This window comes from Poecilia formosa, unplaced genomic scaffold, assembly GCF_000485575.1.
Source record: "Poecilia formosa unplaced genomic scaffold, Poecilia_formosa-5.1.2 Scaffold41, whole genome shotgun sequence".
Lineage (NCBI taxonomy): Eukaryota > Metazoa > Chordata > Actinopteri > Cyprinodontiformes > Poeciliidae > Poecilia > Poecilia formosa.
In genome coordinates, this window is record NW_006799980.1 from 2,945,169 (window position 1) to 2,958,760 (window position 13,592).

The 13,592-nt window shown below is 41.1% G+C and overlaps 1 protein-coding gene across 6 annotated transcripts in view; it reads left to right on the plus strand.

Moving 5' to 3' along the window:
- Positions 1 to 12,857, plus strand: part of ankrd27 (ankyrin repeat domain 27 (VPS9 domain)) — a 49,309-nt gene extending 36,452 nt beyond the window's left edge. For 4 of the 6 annotated variants that reach the window (XM_007551395.2, XM_007551397.2, XM_016671085.1 and 1 more), the window contains 16 exons: positions 304 to 425; positions 1,288 to 1,370; positions 1,453 to 1,568; positions 1,665 to 1,757; positions 2,910 to 3,107; positions 3,229 to 3,276; positions 4,626 to 4,742; positions 4,918 to 4,962; positions 5,048 to 5,161; positions 5,242 to 5,436; positions 6,321 to 6,440; positions 6,525 to 6,698; positions 9,002 to 9,095; positions 9,186 to 9,264; positions 9,374 to 9,437; positions 10,326 to 12,857. In XM_007551395.2, the coding sequence (XP_007551457.1) occupies positions 304 to 425; positions 1,288 to 1,370; positions 1,453 to 1,568; positions 1,665 to 1,757; positions 2,910 to 3,107; positions 3,229 to 3,276; positions 4,626 to 4,742; positions 4,918 to 4,962; positions 5,048 to 5,161; positions 5,242 to 5,436; positions 6,321 to 6,440; positions 6,525 to 6,698; positions 9,002 to 9,095; positions 9,186 to 9,264; positions 9,374 to 9,437; positions 10,326 to 10,496 (1,833 nt within the window). In that variant the 3' untranslated portion in view covers positions 10,497 to 12,857. The remainder of the gene's footprint in view (positions 1 to 303; positions 426 to 1,287; positions 1,371 to 1,452; positions 1,569 to 1,664; positions 1,758 to 2,909; positions 3,108 to 3,228; positions 3,277 to 4,625; positions 4,743 to 4,917; positions 4,963 to 5,047; positions 5,162 to 5,241; positions 5,437 to 6,320; positions 6,441 to 6,524; positions 6,699 to 9,001; positions 9,096 to 9,185; positions 9,265 to 9,373; positions 9,438 to 10,325) is intronic. The other 2 variants (XR_001662003.1, XM_007551396.2) reach the window with 2 other exon arrangements.
- The last annotated feature ends 735 nt before the right edge of the window (positions 12,858 to 13,592 follow it).

Genomic DNA, 13,592 nt, shown 5'->3' on the forward strand with positions numbered 1-13,592 from the left:
TTTAACATTCAAATCTGCCAGTGGTATGAGCAATTTTAGTTTTAACTGTGTGATGTTTTATCTACATAACTAAAATTTAGATGTGGTTGCATTATAAAGGGATTCTTCCAAAGAAGTGATGAAAGTGTAAGAATTTAATCTGAATGTTTGTTTGATTGTGGTGTAGTTGGTATTACCTCAGTATTCCTCCAGAGCCGTTCTATTTATAAAAGTATCTCTTCCAATATTCTTATTCTGGACACGTCCTGCTGTCCATTGAATCAGTAGCTCAGTTCCATCCTCTTTTCTGTCTGTGTTTTTTAGCACATAGCTAATGGAAATGAAGCCGAAGTGGAACGTCTGTTGAGTGAAGGTGAAGCTGATGAAGATGTCAGGATGTGTCATCCCCTTTGTTCCTGTGACCTCTGTGACGGCCATCTGTCAGGGTCAGTGTGTGTCATACAGTATTCACACTCCTAGATTATAAATGTAGGCATCCCACATCTTTTACCATATCTTTGATGACAAGACTAAATCACTTCTACATTACACCAATCAGGAATAATAATGTGATATGTCTGTGCAGTTATAGATGTATGACTGAGTGGAGATTTGGTTAATCAAGGAGGCTAAGTGAACGCCTCAAATCATTCCTGAACCATTGGTACTTTGAAACAACCACAAGGAATACTGTCTGTTAGTGTACATGATGTGTCACGTTCATGCAGATGGTACAGCCAAAGGTTTACCGGGAAAACTTTGCCTAAAGCAGTGGTTCCCAACCTTTTTCTCCTGGGCCCCCCTAGTGGTTTCCAAACATTTTCTGGGACTTCCATCCACTCAAACCCCCACCCCACCCCCCAGCACACACAGTGTTCATCATTGTTGTGTTTTTTTTTATTTTATTATTTTTTATTTTTTTATTCATGCATACCGCTTCCTGCGCCCCCCCATAGGGGGCACGCCCCACAGTTTGGGAACCTCTGGCCTAAAGCATCACATGTGTTTCTTAAGGAACCAACCATGTAACCAGCCATCTACATTTTCCAAGTTGTCCATAAAGAGCATCTTGTTCTTCATTCAGTGCCCTAATGGTCTCATCCAGACAATGTTTACCTGATGTCACAGCTGTTCCTATTGGGTTCATATGTACATCCTCTCACTTTCTGAGTTCTAAACAGCAGCAGCATCTAGACGATCTGAGTCTACATTTGTTATCCTGTCATGGCTCTCTGTGAAGTGAGAGCCTCTGACAGGGCAGGCAGTGCAGTTATTTAAACTTACCTACATGGTAACCTTTTGTTTCAGCCGCTTGAATGATCTCTCCATCATCACACCGTTCTCCAGAGATGACAGAGGATACACTCCACTGCACGCCGCTGCAATCTGCGGTGAGCTACTGCTGAAACACAGACAGTTCAAGCACTGAACAAACATAAGAAGATCAACCATTTAATGTTTTTGATATTGCAGGTCAGGCCCAGTTGATCGACTTGCTGGTGCATAAAGGAGCTCCAGTTAACCCCACAGACTACCACGCCCTCACACCGCTGCACCTGGCCTGCCAGCGAGGATACCAGGGCGTCTCAGTGAGTGTAAACACACAGGAATATGCATGAATGCCCTGCTTTGATCTGTTGAGGCTAAGACTCACCCCTCTGGTCTGCTGTCCATCTCTCTTCCAGCTGCTGCTTCTGCACTACAAGGCCAACACCGAGGCCCAAGACAACAATGGAAACACACCGCTGCACCTGGCCTGCATGTATGGGCATGAGGACGTATGTCAACCGCTGACCTTTTACCCTGTTAACAAATCTAAGTATTAGTTTTTTAAATCACAGCACACACAGAACAAAAAGAAAATACCTGACACGAATGTATTCTCAAATCGTTTACAACAAGTTTTGGCAACATTATATTCTTTCAAGGTCAGTTTCATCACCTGTTCAGCAGCAGACTGTATCAAGTTGGAAAAAAACCTTTAAAGAAACATAACATTCAGTTCGTGGATTGTTGTTTTCCAGTCTGTTAGTATTAATGGTGAGTTGGATACCACATGTAATTACAAATAACATAATTCTGATGTTTGGAATATCTGAGAAGTCCTGGGAAATTTTTGTGTAAGACGTAGCAGCATATTTGATCATTTCCCAGTGATGTAGATGAGCATAAAAATCATGTCTGATTTTTTTTTTTTTTTGCTTTTAGGGGAGACTGGTTTAAGTTGAGTCACCACTTGTTTCTAGGAAACAGTAAAAAACATTGATCATGTTACCAAATAATACATATATAGTGCTACTGGCTCAACATCCCCAAACACTAAGTGCATGTATTTTAGCTGGAGGCTACATGTTCTGCATTTGGACATCATTGTCTCATGTATAGAAGCACAAAACAAGTAAGGCAGCCATTACTGAAGCTTTTGACACAGTCACCAGTGAAGTGTATTTGAGAAGAAATAGACAGAATGACACTGGAGAGGTACAAAAAAGAAAATGTACTTTTGAAAAAGACAGGCTCTGGTGGAGCAGGAGAGGCTAAAAGGCTTTTCTCTGATGCCATAGAGTCTCAAACTTCCAAACATATTAAGAAACAAACTATGACTCTTGAGCAAAGATTCAGCTCTAGTGTTCTTTCCACATGTTGATGTTTGGTTTCCAGGGCCACTAAACAAAGCATTCTGTGCCACCAGACTAAGGTTGCTTTGATGCAGCGATCCTGTGAAAAATGGCTCATTTTACTTCAGTTCCCAGTGTAACAGTAACATTTTTAAGAGCATCATCTTCTCTCTTTGGGAGTGCAGTAAATGCAACACAAGATTAAAGGTCATGGAGGTTTCCCTCCAGTAAAAACCAGAATGTAGATTTTTTTTCTGCTGAAAACCTGCTGAGAGTTTTGAGAGCCACGGTTCTTTCTATGCCTGGCGTCAGTGTGTGAAGGCCTTGGTGTACTACGATGTCCAAACATGCCGCCTGGACCTGCAGAACGATAAAGGTGACACTGCGCTGCATATAGCAGCTCGATGGGGATATGAAGGAATCATCCAGGTGCTGCTGGAGAATGGAGCGAGCACACACATCCTCAACAAAAATAGAGAGACCCCACTGCAGTGTGCACTCAACTCTAAGGTGAGCCATAGACTCAAAGTACTTCACTCCAGGAGAACATGTTACATAATCTTCAGAATGAAGGTCTGACTTCAATGATTTTGAACAAATGCTGTTTAGTCCATATTTAATTTCCTTGCAGATCCTCATGCTGTTGAAGCTGACACAGAACAACCACAGCAGAAATGATGTGAGTCTCTAGACACTATGTCTTCCTTTTCTAAGTTCTTCAATAAACAGCGTCTAAATGTTACAGCAGATGGAGGTGATATTACTGAGAAGATCCAGAGAAACAGAGAAGTTTGTGCTTTGCTTGTTCAACTGATACCGGTCATATTTTTAGTGGAAAAACTGATTGATAGCAGTAATGAATGACTGTTTAATTACAGTCTTAGTATTAAGAAACACAGAAATTCTTCAAGAAATCCACATTTCTCAGCTCCATAATTGTTCTAGTGAATAATATTCTCCATTTTGTTCTTAAGCTGTAAAACAGATAAAGCATTGCTTTTGCAGAAAAGTGAACATAGAAAAACAAATTCAGCTGATCCAAAACCTTTTTCGGTGTAAATCCATCCATCCATCCATCCATTTTCTATACACTCTTGACGCTTAGTGGGGTCGGGAGGGTTGCTGGTTCCTATCTCCAGCTAACGTTCTGGGTGAGAGGTGGGGTACAGCCTGAACAGGTTGCCAGTCTGTTGCAGGGCAACACAGAAACAGACAGGACAAACAACCGTGCACACACACCCTCGCACCTAAGGAGAATTTAGAGAGACCAATTAACCTAACAGTCATGTTTTTGGACTGTGGGAGGAAGCTGGAGTACCAGGAGAGAACCCACGCATGCAGAGGGAGAACATGCAAACTCCGTGCAGAAACTCCCAGGACCTTCTTGCTGCAAGGCAACAGCTCTACCAACTGTGCCACTGTGCAGCCCTTCAGTGTAAATCTTTTTTATCCAAATCTAGCTTCACACAAAGAAATCAAGTCTCTAGGATTCTTGTTGTAATCATCTATTTATTTATTCTGAACCATAGGAACTTTTTATCTGAATGATACCGTCACCAAACACTGTTAATCTGTTAAAATTGGACACCATCATCAGTTTAGTTTAAATGACTGCTCACTCCCACCTGCAGGGGGCAGTATTTCTTACACTTTCTCACACTGCTGCCTCTGCCTTACTTGATGTCAAGTTATATCTAGCCTATCTGCTTGTTGTTCTTTTTTTCTAAACTTTTTTGTCTATATGTAAATAATGGAGGGGCATTAAAAGGAAAAAATGTCCCAAAAGTCCTCATAGATATTCTTATAAGTTGCACCAAAAACATCGGTGATTTTGGTTACAGAGAAAAATTACAAAACCATCGGGATTGATTGGTTTGATAAACCTTTGGCTTACTCTTTGCAACAAGTTTGATCCAGTACCCGAACAGAACCTTAGTGTGCAAACTGGAGGCAGATTTGTTGACAGTTGGTGAGTTTTCATTCTAACATCTCTTTGGATGTTTTTTTGGTTTCTTTTTCTCCCCTCAGTCTGCAGGTTGCTCCCCTCTGGCGTCAGACTGCAGCAGTCGCCGCTCCTCTGTCTCCAGCACATCTTCTATGAGCTCTGAAGCCAAGCCTGAGGCTGAGCGTGTTCGACACCGAGAGGTGAACAAAAACACACACACACACAGAGCAGAGTCTGCCAAACCCATATCTGAACATCTGAAGCAGAACCTGGGATCCCAACAGTTTTATGGCTTAATGCTGCTGAGCAGAGAGACAATGCAGTAGGAACCTGACCTCCAGCCCTGCTGTCTGCTGCTGTGTACTTGTTTTCCAGGTGGAGAAGTTACTGCGAGCCGTTGCTGATGGCGATGTGGAGATGGTGAGTTAGTTAAACGAAGTGAGCTGATCTGAGCTCTTTTCGGTAAAGGGCGGTTTGTGAACCATTGTGTGTGTCTGGGTTTCAGATGCGCTACTTGTTGGAGTGGACAGATGAAGAGGAGGATGAAGGAGAGCTGCAGTCTGAGTCACACCTCTGTCACCCACTCTGTCAGTGTCCAAACTGTGCCCCCGCTCAGAAGGTTTGACAGGGTTTGCCTGAATAAAACTTTCTCCAGTCAGAAGACAGTTTGTGTTTGATGGTGTCTCTGGTGCCCTGCAGCTCCCTCTGCAGCTGGCTGGAGCGCTGAGCGTCAACAGCTGCAATGCAGACGGCTTCACGCCTCTCCATGTGGCCGCCCTGCATGGCCACTCATCCCTGGTGGCGCTGCTGATCCGCCATGGGGCGAACGTCAACGTCCGCACCATCCAGAGCGCCACCCCGCTTCACCTGGCCAGCCAAAACAGCCATGTTCAGGTAGGAAGGGCCCAGTGCAGGGGACAATGCTTCAGCAGGGGATGAGCCCCATAAACAGCAGATTAAGTGTAGAAGTCGGCTGAGAGACAAAGGTGTTTTCAGTTTACTAAGTTTAAAATAGAGCAATAAGGGGGAAAAAGGCTTTTTTTCTGTATCTTGATTCTCAGAAATATCATGATATAGTTTCATAGTTACATTGCAGTTAACATCTGCAACTTAATATCTGTTTCAGTACAACTAAAATAACAAATTAAACATTAATAACTAGTGAAATATGTTTTAAGAGATTGCTATGTACAAAAACATTACTCTCAATAAATAAAATCTAATATAAATAAGTAAAAATTACACTTCTATAGCTTGCAAAAGAAGTGTAATTTCTGCACAGTGGCACAGTTGGTAGAGCTGTTGCCTTGCAGCAAGAAGGTTCTGGGTTCGATTCCTGGCCCTGGTCTTTCTGCATGGAGTTTGTATGTTCTCCCTGTGCCTGGTGGGTTCTCTCCGGGTACTCCGGTTTCCTCCCACAGTCCAAAAACATGACTGTCAGGTTAATTGGTCTCTAAATTGTCCATAGGTGTGAGTGTGTGTGTGTGTGCATGGTTGTTTGTCCTGTGTTGCCCTGTGACAGACTGGCGACCTGTCCAGGGTGTACCCCGCCTCTCACCCGGATCGAAGCTGGAGATAGGCACCAGCAACCCTCCCGACCCCACTAAGGGACAAGGGTGTAAAGAAAATGGATGGATGGATGGATGGATGGATAGCTTGCAAAAGAGTATTGTTTTCATTCAATTCCTCACCAATTAGGACTTCCAAAGGAAATGCATACACACTATTTCATGATCCCTGAATTTGTGTTTGTGAACACAGTTTTTTGTTACTGTTAGGTTGTGAGGTTTCTGCTGGAGTGCAATGCCAAGCTGAACAAGAAGGATCACTATGGAAACACCTCTCTGATCCATGCGTGTCTCTGTGGGAACCTGGAAACGGTCAGCATTCTGCTGCAGGTACACGCTCAACCTAACACAGAGAGACTTTCTGGATAATAATTATTCACTAATATTCTAATGAAAAAATACATTTGTGTGTAGAGTAATGCTTTGGTGAACGTAGCAAATGTGCAGGGCAACACGGCTCTGCATGAGGCGGTACGGGGGGGGCACCAGGCTGTGGTGGAGCTGCTGCTGAGGTCTGGGGCCTCACCCAGCCTCAGAAACAAGAGGCAGAGGACGCCGCTAGACTGCGCTTATGAGTTTGGTGGCAAGGTTGTTCCTCACACACACAACACACAGATAAACATCAGCCCACATGATTAAGTTTAAATAATAATACATTTTATTTGTATTATATGTATCTTTCTCAACACTCAATGTTACCTTACATAGTTAAACATAACTATGTAAGGTAATCTTACATATGTTTATGTAAGATTAACCTTACAACATATGTTGTAAGTTTAACATATGTAAACATACATAGTTTAACATATGTAAACTATGTTATGTTTACATAGTTAAACATAACTATGTAAGGTAACATGACAGACACAATATTGAAATACTCAGTAGAATGAAGTATGAAATAAGTTTCAAAAAGATTGCAAATCAAAGGAGGCTGCTTGAAACAGATGAGTTTTGAGTTTGGATTTCAAACGTGGCAAAGAATCTGCATTACTGAGATTGGTTCCAATTGTTAAGTTTCGCTTCAAAAAGCGATCTGATGGGACGCTGGTAAAGACTGCTGTTATGTTCAAGTTGTGCTGAAAGGAGTTAGCCTATCAGAGAAGCTATTCCAGCCTAAAGTAGCATCTCAGTGCTAAACATGTAGCAGCAACTCAGTTGTACCCAACACTAACATCAGCGACCACAGTCACATTTATAAAGTAGAAGATTCAGGAATGATCTAATTAATAAATCCAAATTACATATTCATACATAGCAGTGACGTACGGTGAGGTTCATTGCTGGTGAGGCACTGACTTACGACTTATATAGACACCATATAAGTCGTATGGAAATTTCACGCAGGCATACAACGCTGGGAGGCAAAAAGACTAATCTTTTACATGTCATCCATAGCCGCGTTAACTCAGTGAAACTTTGAAATGTAGGTATTAATTTCGTGCTATGATCCACAGCAAAGGCAAAGAAGTATTCTCCACGCTGCATGCAGACTTGTTGCCATAGCAACTGACAACAATGCCACTTAATGTTTTAGGATTTAACACCAAAAAAATATTCAAGAAATTTGCACACAGAACAGAATATTCAGTATGTTGTTGTAATACGTTTTAGGCTTAATATTTTATTAATAAATAATGACTGTGGTAGATTAGCTACCGCTTCTACTTTACTGAATTATCTAGACATACTAACTGTAGCCTACAAAACGCACATTTATTAAAAAAACTAAACAAAACATCTTATTGCTGTCTTACCTTTACTTATCAATGAAATCCATGCACCGCTAATTCTGCACAAAAATATCCATTCATCCAAAGCCAAGTCTATCCTTGGCATGTCTTTTCTACTCCGTTTAAGAATCATCACAGTCTCGAAGCAAAACTTTCAGCTCTGGTGTTGTTCTTCCTTTAGTTATTATCTCCTGCTTCAATTGAAACTCCACTTTAGAAAACAGTTTAAGTGTAGAAATGTAGTCTTTCATGTTGACATCGGAAGAGAGAAGAAAACAAATCGCTGTACTTTACTTATTAGTAAATAAGTACTGCAGAGTAAGACACAGTTGAGTTAGCCATGGAGCTAGCCATACAGCTAGCCATACAGTAGTATGGCTAGCTCTATGGGTAGCTCACTGTGTCTTACTCTGCAGTTGTGGAGTCACAATATCTGGGATCATGAGCGCCCCCAGCGATGAGGCAAGAGAACTGCCTGCCTCACCTCGAGTCTGTTCTCTGCCGTTTCTGATCGCTCCTCCGCACACAAAACACGATACACACACAGTTGGTGACAAAAAAAAAACACTGTACATTATATACATAAGCTAAATTATGGAAAATCAGTCCATATATTAAATGTTTTAGCCATGTCATTGCCGGCTTACAGACAGGACGAACTTGCTCCCATAGAATGGCAGCCAGTGCAGTTAGCGAGAGGTTGCGCAATCCCAGGTGAGGCTCAGCTCGCTGCTGCCTCACCAGCTTCGCTTCTGAGCATTTGAATGGGAAAATGCGAAAATCCAGCGATTTTGAAGAAAATACTTTAGCGTAACCAATAATCGGAATTGGTTACGCTAAAGTAAAAAATAGGTACTTTATAGTACAAACCACAGGGTAAGAATAGCAATATAAATGATTTTATTACTAATCTTCCTGCCTACCCTGACCACACGTCACTGATATATAGATATATAGAGATAGATATATAGATATCGAATTTAGAGAATCTTCAATTAACTTTATTGAGACTTTTAATCAAGTCTAACTACCAGTAGAAGTCCAAACATTTGTGTGTGTTTGTGGCCCATAAATTGTTCACATTTCTCCAGAGTGTCATCAGTCTCCTGTTACGTGGCACATTACATTCTGCTTTCCTGTTTCATCTTTCAACAGAACACTGAAACTTTAAGAGCTCTGCAGAAAGCGTCAGGACTTTCACCAGAGGCTGAACCAATCAAACTCCTCTCTGTCCCCAAAGGGGCTCTGGGTAACATTAACCTGCTAACCACCGCAACTGTAACTGTTCAGATGTGTTAGCACCCTGTGTCAGCTCTGCCCTGCTCATCCTGTGTTGCAGCTCATACATTGGTGCAGCGCTTGAAGCTGCAGGATAATTCCAATGGCCGGAGACACAAACTGGCTCAGTCTGCCAGCAGGTGGATCCCAACACATCCTTCACTTTCAGAGACAGTTTAATAAGATTAACAAGGATGCACATTATCATTAATATTTTTGTATGTTTTTTTTTTGTTTTTTTTGCTTTAGAATGCAGCACATGAGACAAGGTTCATCTGGTTCTCCCCCCAGGAGTCCACCATTTCTTAACCAGGTACATCCTATCTCCCTCTGTAATTAAGACTGACTGATCAGGAGTGATCAGGATCATGAAACACTGAAAAGCTGAATGACTTTCATAGGAATCTGAAGGTTGAAGAAAATGTTTACTTAGTCAATAGTTTTGACTAAATAAACATTATAGTTTTGAATTAATTCAGTTCATAAATTAGAGGTTCTGAAATTAACTTTATTAAATTTTTTTAATCAAGTCCCATTACCAGTAGAAATACAAACTTTTGTGTTTATATTACTGCAAGATGGCATAATTTACTGAAGGGGCAGTATTATGTGAAATATTTTTTTCTTCTAGCTTTTACATCATGTTATGTTATTGCCTAATCAAAAACAAACCTGTAGTGTTACTTTGATTCGTTCATGCATGTTTGGGAATACTTTCATTTCTATGGAAACCACTCAGGCTAGCAGAGCTCTGTCTTTTAAAGTTGCTTCATGGAGTTGCAGTCTCCAGTCAAGCTTCCTCCTCACAGAGCATCACTCCTCCACTCAGCTCCTTCAGACTAGCAGCAGCAGTTAGCAAACACCAGGTGGAACTGCACATCTGTTGAGCTCATTATACAATCTACTTCTCAGTGCATTAAAGGGTCAATAGAGTAACGGCGTTGTGATGATGTGCTGAAAGCTGACTGTCAGAAACAGCTGGGAGCTTCTTAAAGAGACAGAGGCCCAATTTCAAGGCATTAAATTGTGAAGTCAAATTTCTTTTAAGTCATATTTGACACACAGTTATCGCAGGAGTTACGTTCCAAAAATAAACCACAATAGGCGAAAGCCACGAAGTAGTCAGCTTTATTTTTTTACAATTATTATACAGCACTATAGAACAAAACTAAAGACTGACAGGAAGTGTGTGTTTGTCTAGCAGGTGAACCCAGAGCGGAGGAGGCTGAGGCGAGGGGAGATCAGCCACTTAGGAAGCCTTGACTTCTCACCTCGTCTAAAGGAGCGGCCCCTGGTTCGTTGTCATACCCTGGATGGTGGGGCACTACCCCCAGAGCCAGCTCACCCCCCAGCCCACTCTGAAACTGACTGACCATTTAGTGCTGTGACAGCAGCTGGTGGGGCAGTGCGACGGCACAATCATTACCCCCTCCTCTAAATGGCTGTGTGTCACACACAGCCAAGCTCACTGCGCACACAGCCTAGCTCACTTGCTAGCTCACTGTGCAGCAAAACCCCGGCCGGTCTCTGCAGGGGTGACCTCCAAGCGGGTTATTGACATGACTGTTCTTCAACACAAATCTGCATCACTGCAGGAGGAAAAGGGGATTTCTCACACAACTCTACCAGTTTAAAGCACAATGTGTTGGGTCACAGCATTGTGATCTGGTTTTATTTGCCCCAGCTTTTAGATTTAGGTCACTTTCTTTGATTGTTTTGTGGATGCACTGTTGGACCTTTTTACACATATGCAATATTTTACTAGATTTCAGAGGTGGATATACACTGGTACGCTGGTTCTGCCCACAAAACTCCACCTTATTCCTTCTGTTTCCATTCTGATTCAGTCTGAATTTACTTCAACATAGGAAAGGTTCCCAATTTGAAAAAAGGAACATTTCAGGTCAAACGGTGTAATCCATCCTACAATCCTCTCCCACTCGACTTTCTGCAGCTTGATGTAACGTTGTGTGTGGAAGTCTGGTGGAAAAACAATATCTCCAGTTTGTTTCTGAGATTTCTTTTACTAACTTACCTTTAATATCATGAGACATGAAATAATCCATGATGAAATACTGATAGATCATTCTTACAACATGTTACTAAATTAAATCCAGCTGTCACATAAGTCTCAGCTCTCCCCCTTCCTGTACTTTTCTCTGCTGAGTTTTTCATAGATTATGGAGTTGAATTTTTTAGGAAAATGCTTAAAGTTTTGCATATAATTTATTCAATTGTATATTGATATCTGGGTGTGCTACTCCTGCTCTTATCCTAGTTTTAGCCACTTGACTCTTCTAAAATATAACAGATATTTCACTCTTGGTTAATATGAAATAATAAAATTTTCTAGAACTAGTCTGAGTCAGATGTTTGCAAGTATAAAACAATCCCCAAATGGCACAAATTGACAAAACATCCAGCAGTAGGTGGAGCCATGTTGCACCAGGAAACCTGTATGAAAGTACCAGAACTGAAAAAGTAAAGGAATGAGAGAAGAGATGAAACTTTCTTCAAATATCCTGATTGTCATATCCTAGTTGGAGAACTAAAACTGTTACATTGTGTTTGTTTGAATCAAGCTGCTACATCTGAACCTTGTGACCACGTCTGACCCGTAGAACCTCTAATGGGAAAAAGGGATGCAGCCCGTTTCCTCATGTTGGCTTCACACTGTCTGAATAGAGTTCAGTTTAAAACCGAACATCAAATTTTATTTCAAAACGGTGCTTAGTGTTTTATTTGTCCTCAAGACCAGATGTAACTATGACTACAAGATGTCAACTATTATTGTTCATAAGCATTAGTTGGTTTCATTCTGTTCCCTGCTCAGTTGTACTGATGAGTCTTCATTGCAATTTGCAACTTCTCCATTGACTTTCTGTGCTGACTCGGCTTGCTGTGAGGATATTAGTCAGAGTGGTCAGAGACCGAGTTTTCTGTCAGCTGATGACAGAAAATGATGTTGCTGCTCCAGCTCAGCAGCAACACATTCACATGGAAAAAGGAAGTACATCCTCTCTTTTCATTTAGAAATGTTGAAGTTTAAATGTCCAAAACTGTATAAAAACCATCTACATTAAATCACTACTTATTAATCAATTTGCAGCCAACATATTTATTAAAAGTTCACTTCAGAAACTCTAGATATGATCAAAATACATACGCCCCTGGAGTTTAAAGTGAGTTTACTTCATTGACACTAGAACTCAGTTATGAAGTGTTTCATAGACTTGCCATCCTTGCATAACTTCTGATGTGCGTTTCAGAGACCCGAGGCACCAAAACACGACATAGTAAAAATACATAAAGGGGTTCTCATGATAAATCAGAAAACATGTTGATATCTGCTGCTGGAAACTCAGGCTTTAATCTGGAGGTGGAGCTGATGTCTGATAGGATGCTGCTCCAGGCAGCTCTTTAGTGGAGGGATCTGTTTGCATGTGAACCATGTTTATCCTCAGCTGTGTTCCACCATGATGACAGCCTCGGTACTGTATGTGTTCCCTCCTGTTTTACTGCCTGATGCTGAGCTCTGCAGTCAGTCTCACGCAGGACGTCCATCATGTTTGTTCCTGTGAGTTTTTTCTCCAGACCTTTAGGAAATCCTACTGAGCCAGACCTTTTTTCTGGTCTAAGCTCAGACTGTGACAGCCTGCTGTTAGTGTTTTAATTATTTAATGCATTATTTTCATTTCAGGACTGAAAGTTAAAACTGTTGAATGTGCCTTATTTATTTACACCCAAAATATTCAATAAAATACATTTTGATGAAATCTATTTTTTTAAATCAATTTCATTTGTCACCCTGATATTTTAATGTTTTTTTGAAGTAAAACAAACCTGGTTTGTGTTAAAAATGAGTCTGTTTGTGTCTACAGTCAGTCCAGATGTTGCACGTCGCTATCTGCAGACGTTTTTAGTATCTTTAGAGAGAAAGCCAACCCTACTTTAGTTCTATAGTTTCATGTTTCAGGACAGAATAAAAACATTCTGGTCTTTTTCAAAATCTAAGAAAAGTTCAACCTAATTTCAGGTGTACAAACCATGAAACCTATTTTTTTTTCTTCTATTTTAGAAAGATGAAGCCAAATTGACAAGTTGTGTCTGGGGAAATTCGCTAAACACCGGCCCCAAATAAACTTTAAGTAGCTTCAGTTAAGGCTCCCCATGTTTGGATGAAATTGTCCACACTTCATCCAAACTTATTCAGCTTATTCAGGTTAGTCAACATCTATTTCTGCTCAGCTCTTTTGGATCCAAGTTAATGACCCGACTCGAGCCTCAGTCCAGTCTTTGTGAAGCTCTTCCAAGTCATTGAAAAGGTTTTGCTTGACAGTTATGCGTGTTACTAGTCCAACTTGTCGCACGTTTTCCTTCCACTCAACTTTCTATGGAAAAGACAGTTGTTACAACTGGCAGTCTTTCTCATCTGACCCAGACTGAGAGGTCTTAAAGGCTCAGGAAA